A 26276-nucleotide genomic window follows, 5' to 3' on the forward strand; every position below is an offset into this window, starting at 1 on the left:
AATGTTCCAGAGGGAAATCACTATTCATTGTTCTGTGGTTTTATCTATTGCCAGTGTTGGTAGTACTGAAATAACATGGAAGAGATTGTGTTTTTTTTTTTTAACTTACTGCGTATAAACATTTGTCAAGTTTGTTTTTTTTCTGGGAGACAAAAAAAAGTTTTCTCAACAATTTTTATTACCCATTTTGTATGTATTTCATATATGTTATTGTATATGTTTGCTAATCCTGTTTGCGGTAAAGTATAATGTCTAAAATATTACATATATGATAAAGCACGCAGACAGTCCAGACTGTCTGTACCTAGGCTGTTTGTCCAGAGGCTGAAAGTTTAATCTCTAATTTGTGATGTTCTTGACTTTCTTGCTGTATGTTTTGCATTCATTTTTTTTGTGGCTTATTGAAAAATTATTAAGATGTATTACACTATAATGAGAAATGGTGGCTGCAGCGTGAAGGACTGAAGAATATGGGACAAGTTCCTGTAGATAGCAAGCAGGGGGGGATCATGGATGTCAGTCCTAGGATCAAAAGCCATTTCAGTGGTTACTTCAGTGAAGCCTTCCAGTTGATTTCATTAGCCCTGTAAGAAGGTGAAACCTGGCTCACCCAGTTCTTCTGTGCATAACCAATGTCACTGAACTGTGCTAATTGTGCATATGTAATTGGAAGGAGGAATTTAGCTGTTCTCAACATCTACCTTAGTAAACCAAGTAGATGCATTTTCCTGTAAAATTGCTATATTTTCCTAAGATGTTCTAAACAGAAAAGAAAGTTCTAGCCCTTTTTTGTTATGAGCTGCTAATCATAAACTTTAGAGGAGCAGGTACCACAGAGATCAGCTATAATGTTAGGTTCTTCCCATCATTGTTGAGAAAGGAGTTACATACTGATTCTTGAGGGAATATGGCCTCACTGATTAAAATTGGAAACATGAAGTGCGTACCACAACCTCCACGTGTATATAGATTTTATAGTCTAACAGATATAGGCTTACGCATGCCTCTGTGAAGAGGTCTTATGTATATTCTAAGGACTGCAGCTCTGACTGAAATCCTGTTTTTTCCTTGTACTACCAAGAAAAAGAGTAAATGATTTTTCATAGTGTATTTAGACTATCAAATGTAAATGAATGAACCGGTGATTGCATGATTCTTGCTCTGAATGGAGTGCATGGTAGCTGCATCTCAAAGTTCTGGCAGTTCTTCAAATTAGTTTGAAGATTTTGTAGACATAAAACAGTGTAAGAGAGAACATCATTTCATCTTGGCCTGGTAAGATCACAAGCATTTCACCATCCAGAGTATGGATGAATGGCTTGTTACATTTTCATCAAGAACTTTGTTATAAACTGAAATGTAAATGGAAAAAATGAAAGAAGACAATGCTATTGGTTGCTACTGAATTTGTAGAGCCAATTTAGTTTTGCAGAAACAATACCATTAGTATTAGCAGTACTTCTGAGTGTGGTATGACATAATGTACCTTACAAGCTCTTATATAATGCCTTGTCTTTTTCTCTCTCTTCCTTTCTTACTTCTTTCTTCACAGTGCTGCATACCCAAGGTCCTATTGATGGCAGTCTATATGCAAAAGTAAGAAAGAAGAGCTCTTCAGACAGCAGCATCCCTGGTGTTGCTCAGGGTGTTCCTGTGACAAGCAGTCCTGATCACAGTGATCATACTCTGTCTGTCAGCAGCGATTCAGGACACTCAACAGCTTCCATCAGGACGGACAAAACTGAGGAGCGCCTTGTGCCAGGCGTCAAACGGGGACTGAGCCCACAAGAGAAGGCAGAACTGGACCAGCTACTTAGTGGCTTTGGTTTGGAGGATTCTGTCAGCAACACCAAAGATATGACTGATGCTGGAAGCAAGTACAATGGGACTCGCCACATAGTGCCAGCTCAGGTTCATGTGAATGGAAACACCAAACTGAAGGACAGGGAGACTGATATTTTGGATGACGAAATGCCTAATCATGATCTTCACAGTGTGGACAGCATTGGGACTTTGTCTTCATCAGAAGGGCAGCAATCTACCCACCTAGGGAATTTGAGTTGCCACAAGAGCAGTCAGAACTCCCTTCTCTCAGATGGCTTTGGAAGTAACACTGGAGAGGACCATCATGGTGTTATTGCCCCAGACCTGGGAATTGGTGTGGATCCCCTCTATGAGAGATCATTTGGAAGCACTGAGCCAAAGTCAACTCAGCAATTGCAAAGGAATCCTTCGGTTTCACCCCAGCCTCAAGCCTATGGCCCAAGTAACTATTCTACTCAGACCTGGGTTCGCCAGCAGCAGATGGTCACTGCTCACCAATATGGTTTTGTCCCAGAGAATGAAATGCGGGTTGGCATTCATAACACTGTGGAGAATTCAGGCAGTGTCCAGAGCCAGTCCCGAGTTCCAGGCACACCAACACATGGCTCCAATAGTAGAGATGCTATGCAGAGGGGGCTAGGAAATATACCAGGTGTTGCCAGAGCTGCAGAACATGCTAACAATGAGAGTTTTAAGTTGGGGCCGGTGTCACAGAGGGATGCAAATAGCCTGGATCTCAGAGTGAATGCAGGGGACTTGCCAGCTTCTCCAACTTTGGATATTGATCAGTCTATTGAACAGCTGAACAAATTGATCTTGGAATTAGACCCTACATTTGAACCTATCCCAACCCGCATTAACACTGTCACCAGGGACACAGATCAAGTAAATGGTTTCACCAGCCTTAATGTGGGTGTGGAAGAGCCTGGCAGGAGCCCTGGCTTCCATGAGAAATTAGAGGTCATAAACAGGAATCCCTCCCAGCATGGTAAGCTGTTGAATATTATATGGCAATACTGTTTGAATACTTTTGAATAGTTTTTGAAGTGGTTTTCCCAGCACATCTGCTCTTGACATGGTGCTGTAGGACCTCAGATCAAAAATTATACTCTCAGGAAGATTATCAGGGAGTTCTTCCTGATAGCCTGATACATAACTGTATAAGAAATTATGGAATCATGCTGATTTAAAAAATGTGGTTTTGAAGATTATTAAATGCCTTTGGACACTTGGTTTTTACATGAAAAAAGTACTGTTCAGCAAATTCTAACCTGTAGGTCATCAGTTGTCATTTTTTGCTGCTGTAAGTTAGGATGATAGGGGAGCAGAATTCCTACGTTACTACATGAGACATTTTTAAAAGGTATCTGTAGTGGAATGTTTTATAAACTTTTGATGATTATTTATGATTTCCACTTAAGGTAGGAGAAAAAGCTTTGAGTTAATTTGCTCTTCAAATTTAGTATAATGCTTTTGTATTAAATTTCTGCACAATGCTTTTATGAATATAGTAATCTTTGACAGTGAGGTATTTTAAAACATATTCTTTCTGAAGTGTTGTTCTGTTGAGAAATACAGAAGTTGCAGTGCTTGCTTACCATCTGCTATCTCTGTATAAGTCAACTGAAACCTATCAATAATGCTGTAGCTAAAATTTGTGACCAGCTTTTTCTGGTCTTGCTTTCATGGTCTGAAATTCTTTGTGTTCCAATTCCTCTAGCAGAACATATCCACTTCCCTTACTTTCCTTTTCTCCCTCTTCCTACCTCCAGTTTTGGTATAATAAAAAATTTGCTTGTTTCTCTGGGATTTGATTGTAGTATCAGCCAACATGCCAGAACATCTCTGTGGCCTTGTGGACACAAATGAGCTGCTTCAGCTCAAGCCCAACTGGATATGTCAAACTATTTGACGGTGACCATGCCTAAGTGCAGCATATGGTTTCTGTTAGTGTGCAAGCCTCACAAGGAACAAGAACAGTGATTTCTTGTAAAGAAGGTGAAATCACAACTTGTATTTAGAAGGGTAACTGAGGACTAAAGAAGTCCAGAAATCCATAGTAAATATGTAAACTGCTTCACTGTTTGTTTTTAATATGCAATATGTGTTTTGTGACTCTTACAGGACTAAATTAATCAGTTTGTAATTGTATGGAATCTTTCCAAATGTTTAGCTGATACACAAATATTGAAAACAAGATTTTTCCAGCAGAAGAAATCTTCTCTTTGGTATACAGTAGTATACCAAATTCTGTGTTTAAAGATAACCAGGGCCACATAGAGCAGGCTGCCCAGGACCATGTCCAGACACCTTTTGAATATCTCCAAGATGGAAGATTCCACAATCTCTCTGGACAAGCTTGGTCACCTTCACGGTTAAAAAAAAAATCAAAAAAAAAAAAAATCCTGATATTCAGTTGGAATCACTTCGTGTTTCAGTGTTTCAGTTTGTGCCCACTGCCTCTTGTCCTGTCCCCTGTCACCACTGAAATGGCCCAGGCTCTGTCCTATTTGCTCCCTCAGTTCAGGTATTAATGTACATTGATAAGATCCCCAATGCACTTTCATTTAATTAAGAACTTACAAGAAGTGTTCCATCCAGTATTTTGTTCTGAACTCTACCAAACTCTGAGCAGGTCAACCACTGAAAAGTGTTCAGATATATCAGATTTATGTGTGGTTTTGTGTATGGGGAAAGAGGTATTTTACAAAGCATTTTGCTGCTTATAAAGTTACATTTTTTTTCGATAAATATTGAAGCATGCTATTTAGAAATGATCTTTTGTTGGGAAAGTTAGAGTACAGGAGATGAGTAATTAGAATATGTACTCAGAAGGTGACTTGCAGATCTTTTAACCCTAGCAATGCACATAGGAAATAATTTCTGTCTCTGATCTTCAGTGTTGTTTTTTTCCTCTTCTTTTAGTGTTTAATGTCTTCTGCAAATTGCTGCATTCGCTTATGGCAGCAACAACCCTCCCAGCCTAGTTTTGCAAAGCATTTTAAACTCCATTTCAGGGAGAGTATTGAAACAAGTCTTTGCACCAGTCCTTTAAGATGGAGTCTGCAGTGCCTGCAAGCAGCTATGATCTATGTGAGATGTTGCTTGAGTGAGGGTAGGCCAACAATGCATCATGCATTGTGCATTGCTCATTGACCAGCTGCTCGTGGAGCCTCATCAGCATCCCCGATGAGCTCCACTGGAAATGAATGCTAGGGTTCAATATATAAAAGCTTCATAAAATAAATCAATTAAATTTTATCTGGAAAACCACCATCATTTTCAGAGCTTGTGTAAAATCCCACTGTGTACAGAGACATGGGAATTGAAGTATTCTACAAGGCTGGTCGCTAGGTATTTGCTGCATAAGGCTACAGCAGCCTGGGAGTATAAGAAAGTTCTTTCTTGGCCTCCAGGGCTAACAAAATACATGTAATGCACAAAGCTGGAAGTACCAGGTTTAATTTCTAGAAATGCTAACATCTCTCTTGGTCATGTTATTGTGTTTAAAAGAAATTATATCATGTATTTTTCTTCTTATAAGGCAAATAGAGTGAAGGTTAAAAGTTCGTGAGGATCTCAGGCTTCAAGGTATATGAGGCTAATTACTAAATGCATTAGGTTTCCTAAGAGTTTCTCAGTTTTGTGTAGTTTAGTGCCAATAACTATTTAAGTCTTCCTTTATAATTTGTTAGAAAAGATGCTGAAATTCTGATAAGCCATTTCAAAAAGCTGGTTGAAATGACTTGGTGACACTGCTTTTGCTGTTGTTGTTGTTGCTGTTGTTGTTTTTTTTGATAGTAGATAATTAGGCCAAATATTTCAGATCAGCATTCAGTGCTTCTAGTAGTGACAGCTATTAGAAATATAACCGGCAAATTCTAGTATTGAACGGGCCCTGCATGTCTTAATTTGGTCATCTTATGGAAGGCTGGAAAGCAGCTTTTCTGCAAACATGGAAGGAATTTAGTGCATTCTATGTTAGCAAAAAAAAACAAACCCACAAAATATTTTTAGTTGGTAAGTTTGTCTGCAAATGTGATGTCTCAGCCTGACATTGTTCCAACATTTGTGCAGTTCTTGAACTCAAACACCAAAACTGTGCAGCCACATCCAACTCCCAGCTCAGTTCTATAGCTATCTTGAGTACCTCTGCGTGACTTTTTATTTCAGCATATTAGGCATACCTTGTCTAGCAAAACCAGAATAAACTGTTATTTGAATCTTTAAGTCATTTCTTAAATTTTTGCTTGGAGGAAGTACTTCATTCATGCTTTAACTCTCCTGAAATCAGATTCTGTTGAAGTTCATGACAAAGTCTTTCATTGACATTAGAGACTTCAGGAGCAAGTTGGCAAGTAAAGGGTTACCCATGCATTTTTAGGGCCAGAAATAGATGAATGAACTGCATCTACAGTTTAAACATTGCAGAAAGCCTGAAATGTGTGGAATCCAGGATATAGAATGCAAGACTGAAGGCCTGTGTTGGTCTCTAGTGCTAGCTTTGACACATTGAGATTTATGGGCCTCATTCTAGTCCTATTTCCAGTAACTTAGGATATTTATGTTTAGAAAAAAATCCTTTAAAAGTTTAACTCTTGAAGAGCTTTCTTTTCTATTTACCTTCAATTTTTCAAGGCCTTATGCTGCCACTGTTGTCAGTTTTGAGTAGCATCTTTTAGCCTTAGTAGTCTCTTTGAAACAAGGTGCTAGTATAACACTTTCAAGACTCATAAGATCTGATTGAGGCAGCTACAAGAAGCCTTATATATTCTCACCTGAAATCTCCTTGTGGTGTTCCATGTTGAGAAGTTATAGTTCATATCACTGAACACAGTGAAACTGAATGGGTGCTTTTCTTTTGCTGCAACTCCTAATTTGATGGTGTGTGCAAAGGGTTTATTAAGATTTCTGGAGATGTAAGCTATACCACCATCATTTTCAATGAGTTGACATATTTTGGTAAAAGAGGCAGAGAGCAGGGTTAGTAAGGATTTAGATATTTGGCTTTAGCCAGTACCTTTAGGTAGCAGAGTGCATTTGAGTGCCCTGAAGATTAAAGACCATTGTTTGCAGCTAATGTAGGTAGTGTCTAGAGGAGTTTCCATTGTGTAAAAATTATTTTTCATGCTCTTGAGTGATAAGCAGCAGTTTTGAATGTCCTCTGCCTGCTCTTTGAACCTTTTGAGTATTATTAACAAAGCAATTTTCTGTTGTGTCTAATCCAATTGAAATGCAGCAGACAGTTCTCAAGAGGGGTGGCCTTACTTTGCTTCTGCAGTCTGGGGGTATGCATTGCTCTGTTCATCTGTGCGTCTGATCTGGCAGCTGTGCAGTGATGGGTGTTGGATTATCTTGTCCATCTCATGGTTTGAGGGTTTTCATATGGTTTATTTCTGTGTCAGATCACGAAATGATGTGTGCAAAAAGAGGAACAGATGGAGGCAGGGAGGCAAGTGGGGTGGCCATTTTATTAGTTTTTAGATAGATAGGACAGGTGTATTGTGAAACTCCATACTGATATTTTCCTGATAGAACCTGATCTGTAGGAACTTCACTGTGGGGAACACAGTTATTTGTTTGTGTTACTAAACACCATTAGGAAATTATGATTAACACTAGGGCAAAGCTAAGGGACAGATCAGTTCTGTATTTTAGGGTATTATCACCAAGACTAAAATTGGGGAGATCAGGATTATTCCCCTGTCATTTTCTGCATGTGCTTCAGCATGTGGTATTGAAGTAAGTAACATAAAGAATAACATTTTATTAAAGAAAATATTTTTAAAAGAAATATTCCTTCATATAGCTTTACCACAATAATAATAACTTTTTAAGTTTGCCTTTATGTCAAGTGCCAAAATGTTCTATTTTGAGTTTTTCAAGTACCATTTGCTTAATAATGGAACTTGATTTTAAAACTACCCATGGTTCCAAAGGTAAAACAATCTGTATGTGGCATGCTGCCACGTCTGCTTGAAACTGGGAACATTCTGGTTTTCCTTGCTTTAGGAATTATTTACTTACATATCTGGACTTCTCCTGGCTGTTGTATAAGGAATCATTTATGCATACCGTGAACAAAACAAATTGGGGAAAAAGCAGGTTGACTAAATGAATATTAAGGATGAGGAAGACCTGGAGTGTTTTGCCCTCGGTACATCGTCTCTTGATGGAAATGGAGCATTCTAGCTGCAAGGAAAAATTCCAAGTTACATAGGTTAGGTGCAATAGCCAGTATCATTTCATGTCTCATCTGAATCTAGATGACAGTTGTAGTTCTGACCATAAAACACAGATGTTCTGATATTTTGTTTCAAATTGTGCACAGCACTTCAAAAGAACGTCACAAAACATCACAATGTTCTTCTAGCCATATAACTGAATACTGAAAAAGCAACCTGCTGTTCTCAGCTCTATGAGAAAAGAGGTAGATACCTTGAAACAGCAGAATTACTCTACTTTGGGTTGAGTGTTAAATGTTAACTAGAATTAAAAATGAAAACAGGTAAAAACATAACTCACCGAGTTTGGTAAAGTCAAAAGTGTATTCCTGCATGCTGGGGAGCAAACTAATGTACAGTGTCATGGGGAAGTTATTCTCCAGACATGTTCACACTGATTTCCCTCCACAGGGCACAGCTGAAGTACCAGTTTAGTCCGACTCTATCCCCTGTGCATGTACATATATGCAGTAAACCTGAAGTACTCAGCATGCTTGCAGTGGAAGACTGTAAATATGCTATATATGAAAGAACACAAAACCATATAATTTAAGGTAAATGATCACGTAAAATAACAATAATGCCTTGTTGTTCGTTAGCAGTCTGTGGTAAAAGAGCACAGGCGTACTAGATATGGTTTACCTTACCTCTGAGTAGTCTTAAGGAATTAACCTGAGCAGGATACTCACTAAGGCAATTAACTAGCTGTTTCCACTACTTCAGCAACAGGAGGTGTAATTAATAGCACAAAGAAATGCTTGCTGACATGGAGATGAGGAAATAACCATGAATAAAGGATAACCAAAACAGCAGTTGACTGCTGATCAGTGATGATCAGTCTTACACCAAGTTTTAGGGTGAGCCATCTTCCCTGTGACTCAAACAGTCCTTCACCTAATGTGTGTATCAAGAGAATTTGTTGACCTGTAATGGAGCGAGTTGGCAGATCAGGGCTGAACCGCCCTGAGATTGAATGGAAATATCCACTAATCGGAGCTGAGTCAATAACAAACAGTAGTGGAGATGAATGGGATTGATGCACTGTGTGTGTGCCTAAACTGAGTGTTAAATAACGAGAGAGTGGTAGGATTATCTGGTTTCTAGAATCATAGAATGATAGAATGGTTTAGGTTGGAAAGGACCTTAAAGATCATCTAATTCCAACCCCCCTGCAGTGGGCGCCATTAGACCAGGTTGCCCAAAGCACCATCCAGCCTGGCCTTAAATGCTTCCAGGGATGGGGCATCTGCAACTTCTCTGGGCAACCTGTTCCATTGCCTCACCACCCTCTGAGTGAATAATTTCTTTGGAATATCTAATCTAAATCTACCCTCTTTTAGTTTAAAAGCATTACTCCTTGTCCTATCACTACACCCCCCGACGAAGAGTCCCTCTTCTGCTTTCCTGTAGGCCCCCTTGAGGCCGCTATAAGGTCTCCCTGGAGACTTCTTTTCTCCAAGGTGAACAACCCCAACTCTCTCAGCCTCTCTTCATAGAAGAGGTGCTCTAGTCCCTTGATCATCTTTGTGGCTGTCCTCTGGACTCGTTCTAGTATGTCCATGTCCTTCTTGTGCTGGGGGCCCCAGAGCTGAATGCAGTCCTCCAAGTGGGGTCTCACAAGAACAGAGTAGAGGGGGAGAATCACTTCCCTCGGCGTGCCTGCCACGCTTTTTGTGATGCAGTCCAGGATACAGTTGGCTTCCTTGGCTGCAAGCACACATTTCTGCTTGGGATTTCCCCAGCATTTCTGCTGTATTTCGCCTGTATTTCTGCTTGGGATTGCCCCAGCCCACATGCAGGACCTTGCACTTGGCCTGGTACAACTTCTTAAAGTTCACACAGACCCTCCTATCAAGCCTGTCAAGGTCCTGCTGGATGGCATCCCTTCCCTCCAGTGTGTCAACTGCACCACACAGCCTGGTATCATCAGTGAACTTGCTGAGGGTGCACTCAATCCCATTGTCCATTTCACCCACAAAGATGTTAAACAGTGCCAGTCCCAAAACTGACTGATGAGGAACAACACCACTCGTCACCGATCTCCACTTGGACATTGAGCTATTGACCGCAGCTCTTTGAGTGAGATCATCCAGTCAATTCCGTACCCACCGAGTGGTCCGTCCATCAAATCCATGTCTCTCCAGTTTAGAGACAAGGATATCGTGGGGGGCAGTGTCAAATGTTTTGCACAATCCAGGTAGATGATGCCAGTTTCTCATGCTATAACTCTGTCGTAGAAGGCCACCAGATTTGTCAGGCATGATCTGCCCTTAGTGAAACCATGCTGGCTTTTACCAATCACCAACTTATTTTCCATGTGCCTTAGCATAGTTTCCAGGAGAATCTGCTTCATGATCTTGCCAGGCACAGGGGCGAGACTGACTGGCCTGTAGTTTCCCAGGTCTTCCTTTATACCCTTCTAGTGTGAGCGTTCAGAGAATCCATGCCTTACAAATTCATGTACCTATTTTCAATGCCCTGCAAATAAATGTGTGTGAAGTCTGAGAATGTACACTGTTGCACGTTCATACCTCTCTGTTCACTTGTATGTTTCTGCACTGTTTGCAGAAACAGCAGATAAGCAGCTACCACTCCTTTCACACTTCTTCGCAGGGGCTTTTATACACATGTATCCTTTACAAGTTTGTCTTTATGCAGTATGTGTTACAGAATGTTCACTATTTAAAAAAAAATAAAAATGAAAGTGAACTATTTCCTTAAACTTGACTGAGCAAAGTTCTTCAACACAGTTGTCATTCCCTGAAGTGTTTTTCATAATCCCTTCTTTAGAAATCTTTTTGGTAAAATTGCTGCTGGTTCCACTGGCACATTTGGCCCAGTTTTTACAGCTGGATATATATGATTGTATATGGACCTGCATGTGCAGCTATTTTTTATGTAATTGATGTATGCACTTTTGGCATTTGAATGAACTGTCAAACTGTGGCACATAACTATAAATAAAATTGTGCAAAGTACTGACTGCTCTTGTAATGGTGTTCTGGACTCTGTCCAAAATGAAGTCTTGGCTTAAGTACTCATTGTTTTTGAGAACAGGAGGAAGTAGATAATGATCCTTGTTTGTTTATTTAATGTTGTAAGATGTGTCTTAATGAACCATGCAGAACACTGGTTGAGCTTTTTCACTCAGTGCTATGTGCATAGCTTGTCAGAGGTGAATCAGTGCTCTGTATATGAAAGAAATTCTAATTTTTGCTTTTACATGAGCTGAGTTACATTAAGATGAGTTTGGTGGGGTTTCTGGTAGTAAATGAAGATACCATGTACTAGTAACACAGTGCTGCAGTAGTTCTTCATTTTCAGTTTCGGGAAAGTATGGACTCTCTATGTTCTCTCTTTACTTCACTCTATGCATATTCTTTCATGCCTAGTAATGTATGATCTTAATCTGCTGTTAGAGATCACTTGTAAGACTTGCTTCCTCTAACCAGCCATCTTTTATCACAAGTATTGTCCCTGAGATGTAGGGAAGGAAAGCTAAAACAATGTTTTGATCGTACCTAGCAAACTGTAAAAGCAGAAAACAGAAAACTTTTTACCCATTTTCAGTAAAACCTACCACTACTTTCAACCATGTCTCATTCCCATCTCCCTCTTAAAATGGCATGATTTGTTGCTTTAGAAAATCTTGGAAGCATGTCCTATGAGGAGAGGCTGAGAACACCTCAGTGGAACAGGCTTCCTAGAGAGGTGGTTGATACCCCATTTCCATCAGTGTTCAACAGGCGTTTGGGTAATGCCATTAATAATATGTTTTTACTTTTACTTTTCAGAAAAATGTAGCCTGTTTCCATCACCATGATTAAGAGATAAATGTCTATGTAAGTGAGCATGAGTAAGGGAGGGACTGTCTTTTCCATAAGGTCAAAATTCTGTTGTTTCTCTTAGCTAATTCTAATCATCTTTTACATGCGTGAGTTAAAATTTTCTTTGAATATATTGCCTTAAAACTTCCTCAGGTCCTTAATGCGGTGGGTGCAATGCAGATATACGGTTGTTACAGTCTTACATTTTGCAGGAGACTAGATGGTTTTTCAGCTCAATAAATATTTCATTAAAGTAGACAAAGCCATCTTCCTTCCCGCCCTCAAAAAAATCCCTACATCTCTAGATGACATGGAAAATTAAGAATAACAAGGTGGCTAAACATCTGCAATATCTTCAGAGGTTATTACTTTATCAAAAATAAATCTTTGAAAATGATTCAAATTATGGTTTCATAAATCATGCTACAGCATAGCTACATGCTTCAGACAGAGGAGGAGAAGGAAATAAATCTTTTTTTTTTTGCTTACTTTATTAAATAATAATTTTAAAAAGCATTGAACTATTCCAGATGTTTCCATTCACTCTGTTATGTTCCATGGGAGAGCAAACCCAGTCCATCTGAAAGACCTGAAGTGACAGTTTTTAATTGAACTACAGTTAAAAAAATGAGTTTTTTAGTTTAAAATTGAGTTTGAATTCAAATGTTTTAGCTAAACTACATTTAGTTAAACTAATTTGTAAGCTAAAGTTAAAAATGGAATTGTAATTGCATTTAGCAGCACTGTAATTTTTTGGTCAATTTATGCCATGTTCATTTCACTCCAGAAATATTTATCAGTCATGTAACTTCCAGGATGTGTGCCTGACAGTAGCATCATTATGAAATTTCTGTATGGGTGTACAGATATGACTGAGTTTTGCAAGAGGTATACCACCCATAATTGGCACAGTGTAGAAGGGCCAAGAAGCCAAAGTGTCCAGATGTATGAAGCTGCTCTGTCTTGTGCAGAAAGATTTAATGGCCTATGCGGATTTGGGGTAGAGTTCAGATCTTTTAATTTGCTTGTTAGGCTGTTGGGTTATCAAGTGTCTGAATCCTAGACTACTTCCCATTCTAAGTAAGGAAAAACAATACTTTGCTTATGCATCATTGTTAAACATGGGACATTTTTTTTTGAGAACAAAGAGATTTTTATGACTGCAATAATACTTCCTACTACATTTGAGAAAGGTTAAGACACTGAAGTTATCACAGACACCACTCAATCAGCTTTTGTTCTACTGAATCCCTTTGAAACAGTGTTCCTGTAGAGATAGGGATCTGAACCTTTGGACATAATTGGTGTTGAATACATAAAAGTTGGAATGATTGTTTGTTTTAATCTTACAAGTAGCGTAGGTTTATTTTCAGAAGATAATGCAGCTCACTGATCAGCACTGCGTTCCTGTGTGTAGATGAGGAGGTACCTTTTAGTTGGAACATTATGGTATAGTTTCTCTTTGGATTAATTACAAGTTATTTCCTTGCTTGACTAAACAGTCAGAGTGCAGGAATCAATTTGCAGAAGGGGTGGTTGAGGAAGGAGATGCCAGTGAATTCACCAACACCTTTTTGCAGGGAGACAGGAGACTAGCAGCATGTTATCTGCTGGTATTTCCTATCCAAACAGGACAAACTCCTGGTTGCTTACCAGCTTCACGTACTGACCATGTGCTGTCTAGATTATTGAGCTCTGACAGGAGTCAAAGTGGGAATCTGGCAAAATAACAAAGCTGAGTGAGAAGTTTATCCTTTATATACTGCAAAACTTGATGAAATTTAAAAGGGACTGGAGGCAGGAGGCAAATTTTCATGTTCAGCCATAAGCTGAAAGGACTTTATGTTACATATTTCATGAAACAATGTTCTCTGCGTGTATTCTGTATTTTTGTACAATCAAAAATAATGTCATTTTGTTTCAGCTGGACATATATTTGCTTGTCCTTTCTCCACCACAGCATTTAGCTCAAGTTTTGTCTTACTATCTTTAAAGAGGTTATGTTTTATTTAAATTTGTAACAGTGATTGTAAAATGGTTTCTACATTATTAAAATGGATTAGTTTGGTTTAAGTCTGAAGCTGTCTTGAAATCTTGATCATTAAGAGTCTTCTATGAAAATCTTGAATTTCATAGAAGATAAATGGTTCCGGAGAAGGAAATCACTATTGATTTGGATATTGTTCTGGTAATTGATTTTTTTAATATGTGGGGCAATCATTAAACTGTGCTCTATTAAAAGTTAACTTAAGGACTTCATTTTTTTTCTTGTTGAATTGTTAACCCTCCGATTGGATTGAATTTCCATGTTTCATGGTAATAGGAGACAGAGTTATGCAAGTCTTTCTAAATTTCTGTATAGACAACAGCATCTGGAATTTATGCAATGCTAACATAATTCTTCCCAGAGTCTTATTTCAGCCTTCGTGACTATGGTAAGGCCTGTGAAAGGGGCACTGGAAAAACTGCTTTGTGGGAGTTTTCACAGTACCTTTCTTGAGAAAAGCCAGAGTTTTATCGATCTGTGGGTTGAACAGGATGACCCTGTTGTATGTCATCCTAAATTGTCCCATAGGTTGAAGCTATGGTGAGAAGCTCACTTGAAGTGCCTCTGCTTTGTCTGTTCCTCGTTATGCTCTGCTGTCCGAGACATACTTGTACACAGGAGTGATTTCCAAGTCATCTGTCTGCAGAGTCTGTTATTTGTTGTGGGTATTAATTTTTAAATCTGTTAAGTTGCATTAGTTGGTTGATTGATCAAATATATATACTAGTAAGCTTTCCTTTTGTTTCTTTGAGTTCTGAAATTTTTCTTCTTCCTTTTTTTTATTTTTTTTCTCAAATGTCATGGGATTTTTGGACACAAGCTGCATATACATGGTTTAAATGTTTGACACATTTTCCTAAATCTATAGATGTTACCTTTTGTGTCTTGTGAAAGGGACAGTGTTGAAATGACTATGATATTCCAAAAATACTATTGTGGAATAAACAACGTTAAATGAGAAACTATCTGTTAAGTAATAGTTAACGTTATTTAAGCTCTATCCAGAGAAGATGACAGTAATTGTTATTCAAGTGTTTAAAACTAGTTCGACGAGATCAAACATTTATATTTCAGTGCTATAACAATTCATCAGGTTTCATATGCATTCTGGAGAGAGACTGGGAGAGTTTCAGTGCTGGTGGTGGTATCCACAATGTATAGAAATGGAAGTTCCTGAGTGTGTTACGTGGCAACAACTCCTGATGGTCTGATTTCTGTTGAATAGGCTTTGACAATGTCAAGAGTTTTAGTGGAGAAGAAGAGCATATGGAATACAGAAATCATAATCTGTATTTCTGAAAACTCATTTTCTTATTTCATTTGTGTATTAGAGGATATTATATTACTGATTGCACAAAAGTTCCTGTTAATCACCATTTACGTGACTGTGACTTGTTTCATCTTTCTTTGTGATAGGAATTATATCAGTGAATTTCCATCCAAAGAATTTATGTGAAGGGTCAAATGAATTTTATTTCTAGTGCTGAATATTTTTTATGGCTTATAGTTGACAAGGAAAACCAACAGAAAAAAAAATCACATTAAACAATTTGGAGAAATTTAATACATTGTTGATTATTTGTTTTTAAATCACTTCAGAGACTGTAAATTTTCCTAGAAAAAATAACCCCATTTTTAAAGTGTTGGTCTAAAACTTGTTGAAGTTGTTTCCTTCAGCTGGCTTTGGTAGGGCTCATACTCCAAAACAGTAGGGCATCTTTTAGCATTGGTAGCATTCCTTTCCAACTAGCTGCAAACTCATGTATATCTTATCATGGAAAGGGAAACTGTTTGGATCATTATCTTTCACTGAATGAACATAAGATAACCACTTTATAAACAAGGAATTGGCTGAGCTTCTAAAATGTAAGATTCTGGACATGTTTTTTCATATCAGTATTTCATGTTATGAAACTTGGTGTCCTTAATTCTGCTAGAAAAGGGCTATCAGGATATCAGGATAGACTTTTCAATTTTTATTTATTTATTTATTTTTTTACTTTCTGAAATTAGCAACTAAGTGTTAGCCCTCTGAAGGTGGGATGACCTGAAATTATGTATCTATTAAATTAATATCCTGGTAAGCTGCATTTATGTGGATTACAAAAAACACATATTCAGGTACTGCTGGAACATTCATAATTTTAAAATATGTTTGACTTGACAGAACTGTGAGGTCTTAACATCATTGGGACTTTATCTGATCAGGCAGTACACATGAAAGGAAAGCAGTCTCAACCAAAAATATTCTGCACAGGAGAGAAAGTACTGGGTGTCAGCACTACGAGATCTCTGTTCCTTCTGTAAGAGTATTTCAGTGTTGTATTAAAGCCTTCTGAGGCCTGTGTGGAAGCACTCATGTTGGTTTTCCTTCTTGCCAGTTTCAGGTTAAGTGTATAGTTTTATATCATCAGTTGTGTTTCTGTTGTGAAGAGTGACTTAACTGCATTCTGGTTGTGCACAGTATAGAGTTAGTAGTGCTAAAGAGGAGATTAAAAAGATAGAAATTAAAATGGGGACCCACTCCATCTTTGTTATCTTGAAACTACAAGTTTAAAGATACTTGCCTACTTGAGTGATAACTACAAATCAAGGAGTTATCTTAACTATAAAAATTTGATTTGTGATGTTTTTTATTTGTGATGGAATAGGAATGTAAGGGAGTTTCCTACTTTTTTGTTTGTTTTGTTTTGTTTAACGTGAATCTTTCGTTCAGTCAACAGAGATAGCTATAAAAAGATTTTATCACTTACCATAAGGTTTCTGCAACCACCTTTTCCTATTTACATCTTCCTAAGCTCCCATGCCTTTTAGGTTGTAACGGTAAACATAAAAGTTAATGAGTTAGGAATTATCTCTTGGAATTTTATATTAATGTAATGGTAGTTTTTATTGTGAAACTTAAATATTATTTTGAAATACTACTCCAATGCATTTCTTAACCAGAAAACCACAGAGGGTATTTGTAAATGTAAACTGAGTCCTTATAAACGAAGTCCTTAATCTGATTTACAAAAATCCGTAATAGTATGATTCAATAGTTCTAGTCCCTCATTAGAATTACTTAATACTAAAGCAGAGCAAATAGCTATTCATGGTACATTATGGGGCCTGCAGATTATTCAAGGGATGAATAACTGTCAAGTATGTTTTTCACTTAATTGTAGTGGTAACCAGAGTAACACGGGAATCTAGAGACTCTAGAGCATTTTTATCCTGTTGTGATTGAATGCATCATACTCTCATACTGTTTCTTTCTTTTTTCTTTTTTTTTTTTTTTTCTTTTCTGCAAACCACAGCATTGAAAGCCAGTTTGAACAAGTTTATTTTTATGGCTTATTGAAATCTTTTGCATAATACATTATCACAAAATCATAGAATCTTAGAAACATAGAATCATAGAAAGGGTTGGGTTAGAAGGGACCTCAAAGATCATCTAGTTCCAACCCCCCCCCCCCCCCCCCATACTCAGGGACACCACCCACTAGATCAGGTTTCTCAGGGCCTCATCTAATGTGATCTTGAACACCTCCAAGGATGGGGCATCCACAACCTCTCTAGGCAACCTGTTCCAGTGCCTCACCACCCCCTGAGTGTAGAATTTCCTTCCAACCCCTAATCTAAATTTCCCCTCTTTTAGTTTAAAACCATTCCTTTTATCACCAATGTACCTATAGAAGTCTTTCTTGTTGCCCTTAATGTCCCTGGCCAAATTTAATTCTAAACAGGCTTTAGCATTTCTAACCTGATCCCTGGCTGCTCAGACAATGTCTCTGTATCCCTCCCAAGCTATCTGTCCTTGCTTCCACTCTCTGTAGGCCATCTTTTTCTGTTTAAGTTTGGTCAAGACTTCCTTCCTCATCCATGCGAGCCTCCTGGTGTTTTTGCCTGACCTCCTCTTTGTTGGGATGGATCACTCCTGAGCTTGAAGTAGGTGTTCCTTGAATATTAACCAGCTTTCTTGGGCTCCTCTTCCCTCCAGGGTGTTGTTCCATGGTACTCTGCCAAGCAGATCCCTGAAGAGGCCAAAGTCTGCTCTCCCAAAGTCCAGGGTAGTGAGCTGGCTGTGCTCCCTCCTCACTGCCTTCAGGATCCTAAACTGCATCATTTCATGATCACTGTAGCTAAGGCTGCCCTTCAGGTTCACATTCCCCACCAGCCTCTCCTTGTTGGTGAGAATGAGATCCAGACTAGTGCCTCTCCTCCTTGGCTCCTCTATCACTTGGAGAAGGAATTTGTCATCAATGCATTCCAGAAACCTCCTGGATTGCCTATGCCCGGCTGTGCTGTTCCTCCAATAGGTATTGGGGTGGTTGAATTCCCTCATGAGAACCAGGGCTTGCAAATGTGAGGCTGTTTCTATCTATCTACAGAGGGCCTCATCCGCCTGTTCTTCCTGATCTGGTGGCCTGTAGCAGACCCCCCTCTGCAATATCACCTGTCCATACCCTCCCTTTAATCTTGACCCATAATCTCTTTGTCAGCTCCTCATCCTTCCCCCGGCAGAGCTCCATGCACTCCATCTGCTCATTGACATAGAGAGCAATGCCCCTTCCTCATCTCCACTGCCTGTCCTTCCTAAAGAGCCTGTATCCTTCCATTCCAACACCCCAGTCATGGGAGCCATCCCACCACATCTCTGTACTGCTAATGAGGTCACAGTCCTGCAGGCGTGCATACATCTCTAACTCCCATTGTCTATTCCCAATGCTTTGTGTGTTATCATAGAGACATTTAAGTTGGGCCCCTGAACGATGTGGCATTACTGGCTGGAGTGGCTGGCATTCCTTTGTGCTGCTCTTCTGGTGCTCTCCTGCTGACCCATGACCCTTATCCGCACACTCTGGGCATCTGTCGCTGACACCAGCATCAAAGTGGGAGGAGTGGGATAGATTGAGGTTCCCCTTCCCCAGCGACTTTAGTTTAAAGCCTTCTTCACCAGGTTGGCAACCTATCACCACAGATGCTCTACAGAGATGCTCTGACAGGTGGACCCCATCACCCCCAGCAGACCAGGTTTCTCAAAGCCGGTCCCATGGTTTAAGCAGCCAAACTCCTGTCTGTGGCACCAGTCCTGTAAGCATCTGTTGATTTGCCAGATCCAACTGGCCCTTTCAGTCCCCTTCCCTTTGATCAGGAGCATGGATGAAAGGACTTCCTGAGTCCTTTACTGCTGCTCCCAGGGCTCTGTAATCCTTCTTTGATTCTCCTCAGGCTGCTCCTGGCTGCATCACTGGTGCCCATGTGAACCAGCAGCATAACTCATAGCTGTCACACAACAGCTGCTCTGTCAGTGTCACATTGTTAAGCACTGATTAGCATGCAGCAAAGAAGTAGCAGAAGTATAATCAGCTGCTGGTTGCAGCAAGGAAGACCTTCAGTCTAAGTGCACTTTTAAATAAGAGTTTACATTGGAATCCATCTCCACAGCAGAAATAAATAGTACACACAGAACCTAATAAGTTTAACGGGTAAACATACAGTTATAGATTATAATCTATATAAGTATTATAATTAAATAATATTATATAATTATAGATTATATGCATGAACGATGAGAATATTGTTGATGTGGAAGAAAACGACTGTAATAAAATGAATAAATAATATTAACCACTGTAATAAAATTAATTCTCCTTGGCATCATGAAATTTATGTAAAAGATAGATACACGTACAAATACGTGTAAGACATGTTTATGTATATGTGCATGTATTAAAGATAGTCAGATCCCTTTCCGTAATATGTTGAAGTCATCAGCTAAGCCAACATAATTCCTGTCCATGACTTACCACACAAAGGCTCTCTCTAGGGTTGCATGCATCCCTGTTGTGGTTTAACCCAGCAGCCAGCTAAGCACAACACAGCTGTTTGCTCACACCCCCACACTCACCCCCACTCCCGACCTGACTTTCTCCTCCATTGTTTCATCTTCCGTATATGATCGACTGATACTGGCATAAGTTGGTTCTCTGGCCCAGCCATGGGGGCTGTCACAGAGGCTGGAGTGGCTGCTGGGCCCAATGAAGGGCTTGGAGTGGCTGCGGGGCCTGCCACAGGAGTTGTGGTGGTATTGATTGTGGCTTGGTAAGCATACAGCAAGCCCCAGCACGCTGCAGTGATTTGTGTCTCTTTGGAATTGCCAGGGGGATGACCTGGCACCTTTTACAAGCATCCTGCCAGTTTTTTCAGATTCCACACTTGTTCAGGGGTGAAGTTCCAAAGAATTGGAGTGCTCTAGGTACCTGCCCATCTCTTCCCATGCTCCCTGCCCCTCATAAGTGTACTGCCTTGGGACTGATCTCTGGAAGGCATTCCTAAGTAGTTGTTTAACCTTAAACAAAACCTGAAGTGCATTCAGGAGACTTAACAATAGGAACATGCTGGTTTGAATATCCCAAGGATATTCAAAATTTTGAAGAGCCATCGTAACTAGCCTGGAGGAGAAAGGGGAGGTGAAGGAGAAAGGGAGAGTGAACAAGTGGGAAAAGTATTCCCCCTTGTTCCCCCCACAGATTGGCTCCCTGAGGAGAAAAGGTGAAAGGTATAATTATTAATTGAGAGATGGTTTCTGAAGTATGGAGGTGATGGCAATGCTGAATACAAATACCAAATTAGTCTCATGGCTAGTAACTTCATCATATCGGAAGCCAGTGTTACACAGTACAGCAAAATAATAACCTTAAACCAGCTCCCAGAAATGATAAACAACACAACAGGGAACACATATAGTAAGTAATGTGCTATACAACAAAATTCAGAAAACAAGCACAGCAGACTTGAGATCAAAAAAATCCACATTGTAATTAGCAGCTATTAAACTGATCTAAGGCTTATAACAATTTTGTTTTAACACGTTCTGGTGAGATCTGTCATTTTTCTCAATGCTTTGAGCCCCACATTGGGCACCAAAAGGAGGACCGTGGTTTAACCTGGCAGGCAGCTAAGCACCGTACATGTCTAGTGGAAGGCATCCCTGCCTATGGCAGGGGGATTGGTACTAGATGATCTTTAAGGACCCTTCCAACCCAAACCATTATATTTTTCTATGATTTTACTTTACATACAATTCAGAAGGCAGTTAGATTTTTTTTAAAGACTGACTGTGTGATCTTAAAAAAAAAAATATCACAGTAATTGTTCTAGGATTTTTTTTATTTGTTTTTAAACATTAAGATATATGACAATATGATTGTATGATTGGTTAAGTGTTATTGCGTCACTTCCTACAGTCATGAAGAAGGAGGTTTCTAATTCTTCTTGCTTGTTTCCCGTGCTGCGTGCATTGGTGTTGAGGCATTTCAGCTTGGCAATCGGTCGTATTGTGTTTCTAGAACCCTTCCTGATTACATTGGGACAGTTCACAAATATTTCCCTGCTGTTACTTAGAGTGATAGTGTTCTTTCTTCACTCAGAGGTGCATCCCCTTCCCCTACCTCCATCTAGTTTAAAGCCCTCCTGATAAGCCCAGCCACCTTGCTGCCCAGAACACTCTTGCCCCACCTGGACAGCTGTGCCCCATCCAGTGTCAGCATGCCTGGTCCCTCAAAGGCACGTCCAAGGTCATAGAACCCAAAACCTTGGGCATGGCACCAGCCTCTTCACCATTCATTCACTTGACCTGTTCATCTCCTTCTTCCTGGGTCCCAGTCACTAACTGGGAGGACAGAGGAGAACACTACTTGTGCTGTTGATCCCTTCAACATCTTTCCAATGGACATAAAGGGACATTATTTGTCCCTTTTTCCAAGGGACATAAGGGACAATGCTTTGTTTTCAAAAGGAAAAAAAAGAAATTCTTTCAAGAAAACTTACACAGAACAGAAGGGTAAACTGTTTGAGTGGCCTGAAGTAATCAAATTTTTTAAAGGAGACTGCACATTTTCATGGACAAAAGGAACACACAAGTCATAATGTGATTTAGAGCTCTTTATTGAGGAGTAAACATCAAGATGATGATACATGCATTTCTTTTAAATCTGATTTCGTAATTATCTGTTGTAAGGGGTTTCCAGGTTGGTTGTAATTTATGCAGTTGGTTATGGTTTAAACTATATATATATATATATATATACACACACACATATATGCTTCTGTTAGCTGTACCACTGATGCAATAATAACCATCTGACAAAACAAATGCCTGATGCAGTTCTGATGAAAACCTGTTGGAATGTTACTATTTGTTCCTTAGGGAAAACAAATATATTTGTACTTCACAAGGTGAAAGAGAGAAATGGGGCTATACAAAATGCTTTTAAAAGAATAAATATCTGCCCCGGGATATTTTTGAAGTTGTGCCAAAACTTCAAGCTAAGTTACAAGGACAAAAATGAATGATGTGATGTAGTGGGTTTATGTGGCAAGGTTTTGGTAGCAGGGGGCCACATCCCAAACAGACCCAACACATGTGACTTCTAGTATGTTTTGACTCCTGACACTTTATTCACTGTAAAAGACACCTTTTAAATTAAAAATTCTAGTCATCTGTTGAAGTAAGTGAGAAAGCTCTGAAGAACTCTGACTAAATTTGCAAAACCAATAAACTAAGCTAAAGTCATTTTTGTTGACTTCTTTGCTTATTTGTCCATCTCTTAAATTCAAGCCATTTCAGGCTTGAAACAGATTGCCCAGGGAGGTGGTAGCATCACCATCCCTGGGAGTGTTTGAGGAAAGGTTGGATGTGGTACTTAGGGGCAGGGTTTAGTGGGTAATATTGGTAGTATGGGTACAGTTGGACTAGGTGATCTTGGAGGTCTTTTCCAACCTATGATTCTATGAGACTGAACAAATTAGTTTGTTTCCCTGTAACCCTGGAAATTCCAGAAGTGAATAGCAGTTTTAATTAATTCATTAATTTATTAATTCATTTTTATTGGCTTTAGTAGTAGTTACTATCACAGTGGCTTTGAATGTAGCACAGCAAGATTTTTGAAAGCGCCTATAGTTTTGTTTATTTATTTAGATTAGTTACTAATTGCTAGCAAATTCATCAGGATGTTGCATATGTATGTCAATGAAGAACCACTTAAGTATTTTGGATTTTAAGCTGAAATCCCCGTGTAAATTTTAATCTTGAATGAAAATTGTTCTCCTATGCAGATACCTATTTGTGCAATAAATATCTATAATTTTGCAATGTTATCGAAGATATAGGCACTTATACTGCCTACCAGATTCTATGCTTTGGCTTCTGTCAACTGCTTCAGATCATAAAATGAATGTATTTGGAAGCTGAAAACTTTTCTCTTTCCCTACTGTTTTAGATGAAGGGCATGCTTTTGACTCATATTGTTATGGTTTCAAGGCCTGACTAAATAAAAGGTGCTGCTAATCATGAAGCTGTATCTGGTGACAGTCTTTTAATAGTGATGCTCAAAACGAATACTGCTTTATGCCCCCTGAATAACTTGGATTGGTCTGGTTTAGCTTAATCTTTTGTACTCCTCAGAATCCAAAATGTTGCAGCTCCTGTGTATACCTAATACCTAATTTCTGTCATTAAGTGTGTGTCACAAAAAGTGTACAGTGAGCTGGATTTATAAGGTCCAAGGTCTGTGTTATAAAGACACAGCTAAAAAGCTGGTCTTTCTGGGAAAATGGAGTGCAGGAAAGCAGCTACGATTTTACTGCTGAAACCTGTGTTAGGGTTGGAGATAAAGGTTTTCCATTTGTTTGCCTGTAGCGGCCCCTGCTGACATTCTTTACCAGTGGCATCAGGCGTAAGTAACCTCTTTCAAAAATGAACATCAGCAAAACATGCAGCTAGCTTCACTCCACTGGAACCAAGTGTACTGCAGATATGTTCCAGCTTCTGACAGCAAGGCTAACTACAACACTACAGCTGGCTTTTTTTTTGTTTGTTTGCCTTTTTTTTTCCCATCTGTGTTGTTTTATAAAGCAGTTATGAAACCGGTTATTTCATGAGCATCCTTGAACAGAATCATTGAAGACACCATAGGAGGAATTTGTTTTAATAACTCTAACTGAAAAAAAAAAAGATTGACTTATTAATTGGTTTATTTGTTTGTCATCAACAGGTTCACAAGATGATGATGCAACAGTGGGAAGGAACAGAAAATTAAGTGTTGGACAGTATGACAATGATTTCCCTGGGCAGCCATTGTATAGCAGGTGTGGATGGATGAAGTCTCCTGCTGCTGACCAGGCTGTAAATCCAGGATCACTAATTCCTTTAGGGGAGACCAAAGAGGTAAACAATGAAGAATTTTACAAGAAAGCTTTATGAAGTGAATGGTCATGAGGGAGTTCCATGTCCATGTTCAGTGCCCCAGATCAATGTAAAGTAATTTGCCAGTTGCATTGTGGCAATAAGAAGAGTTGCCTTAGAAATGCAATTCATTGTTTAAGGCTGTCCTTTTTTTGTCCTCTATATATGTTTACATGATTTTATGTTCTAAGATTTCTGTGCTGGAACAGTGGATGAGTTTATAAGAAAACTTCTGTGTTGTAAGACTAAGTGGAAAGTTTCATGCTGTAATTTTGCTTTTTTGTGCCCTTTCTAGATGGCTGTGACATGTTACCAAGATGACATAGATGGGGGAATCTTCTCCTCAGCCAAAAATGGAAGTGAATCTGTCCCATCTACACCAGCTTTTCCACTGTCACCAGAGACACCATATGGTAAGGATATGTCTGCATCTATTTATTTATTTATTAAAATAGTGCTATTAACATTTTATCTGTTACTGAAGAGGAACTGTATTTTTCCTTCTCTCCTAGTGAAAACGCCCCCATTACATCATCAACAGATTGCCTCCAGCCTAAAGGTCAGCAGCCCATCTGAGCTGTACAGAACCAGTCCTGGTAAGATCCTCATACTACTTAAATCATTTGAAACAGAACTGTGTATGAAGTCAACTAACAAAATAGTGGTTATTCTTTTATAAACAAGAGGCACACGATAAATTTAGACGTGCAAGTCAGAGAAGTAGAATTTAGCAGTAGTATTGTGATCATATCAAAAAGAAATAAACAATGAAAAATTATTCAAAAAAGACTTAATGATGTTAACTGCCAACAGGGAGTCCCATGTTCATGTTCAGTGTCCAAAATCAGTGCGGAGCAATCAGGCAGTTGCATTATGGCAATAAGGGAGAATGGAGTTCAGTGTATAAGAATTTCCTGCTCTTGTTCTTTGTATGTTTGTGTAGTCTCAATGTTCGAAGATCTCATTGCTGTTATTCGATAGTATCATAATACTCCTCTGTTAGTAGATTTGAGTTCCTTGATTTTTAGTAGGAAACCTTCTACTAAATGGTAACCTCCATGTTGCCATCTTGCTGTGCAAATGAAACTTACCATACAGCTGGGCAGTCATAGAGCTTGGAGTCATACAGCTTCAGAGTCACAGAGTCTTGAATCTTAACTTCTGTCATTAAGATATTGTTCCTTTGTCTCAGTTCAGATTACCCTTGAACAAGAAATTGTTTTGTTCTGCATTTTAACCTTTCTGCTTGTCTGCATTCCAAGTTAGTAATGAGGATGCTGTATCATCTGGTTACCAATTCTCTCTTATTGTCTTTCTGTATATTAGTGTCTTATTTCCTCCCCATTTCCTCGTAGAGAATAGCTTTCAGTGTAGTTAGTGCTTATCATACCATGACAGAATTCACTGACTAGAAGTCAGTAGTTTTGCTACTTTAGAAAAGTATTACATTATACATTTGAAAATAATAAATGTGTTTGTATGCTATATTCAAGAATTACAGTGACATCCAGTCTCTATGTATATCAAATAGCAAAATTATTGGATCTTTTATAAGTTTTTTTTTGCTGTAAACTGTACTGTATGTCATAAATGCATCTAATTCTTATTCTTGAAGTATTTATTGAAGTGACGGCCACTATCTTCATTGTCGCCTGACAAAACATGGCGTAAAATGGTTTTCTGTTAGCCCTAGACATCTTCATTTTCTTTCCTGGTGAAACCACTTTGTTAGGAAAAGTCAGTTCAGCGCTGTTACATAATGTGTCTCCTTTTCATTACCTATGTCTTAATGGTTCTTTCTTTCCTCTGTCTATGTTAGCTAGAGGAAACAGAATTCCTTTCCAGAGCCCTGTTCTCTCTCAGAAGTGAGCAAGTTTAGCCTTCTTCAGTCTCGGTTCAGGCATGCAGTTCCTTCTTGTAAGTGCTGCTGGTACAGTGTGTTGCTCGCTGTCATAGTTCAATTACCCTTTTTCTTTCTTTACATAACTGGCAAGTAATGTGGCACCTGTGGAGTTTATTCTGAATTACCTTTTGAAAGGCACCTTGTTTCTTGAGACAAATATGAGCGGTCTATAAATTGGCTAGTTTTATAATTCAGGCTCCAGATAGAACCCAGATACAAC

At 39.0% G+C, this 26276-nt stretch overlaps 1 protein-coding gene across 15 annotated transcripts in view; it reads left to right on the forward strand.

Moving 5' to 3' along the window:
- The window catches only part of TNS3 (tensin 3), a 258158-nt gene that overhangs the window by 176010 nt on the left and 55872 nt on the right, over positions 1-26276 (forward strand). For all 15 annotated transcript variants that reach the window (XM_080581770.1, XM_080581763.1, XM_080581764.1 and 12 more), the window contains 4 exons: positions 1553-2812; positions 23963-24135; positions 24449-24566; positions 24666-24749. In XM_080581770.1, the coding sequence (XP_080437896.1) occupies positions 1553-2812; positions 23963-24135; positions 24449-24566; positions 24666-24749 (1635 nt within the window). The remainder of the gene's footprint in view (positions 1-1552; positions 2813-23962; positions 24136-24448; positions 24567-24665; positions 24750-26276) is intronic.

This window comes from Anser brachyrhynchus (assembly GCF_964034855.1).
Source record: "Anser brachyrhynchus genome assembly, chromosome: 2".
Taxonomy (NCBI): Eukaryota; Metazoa; Chordata; class Aves; order Anseriformes; family Anatidae; genus Anser; species Anser brachyrhynchus.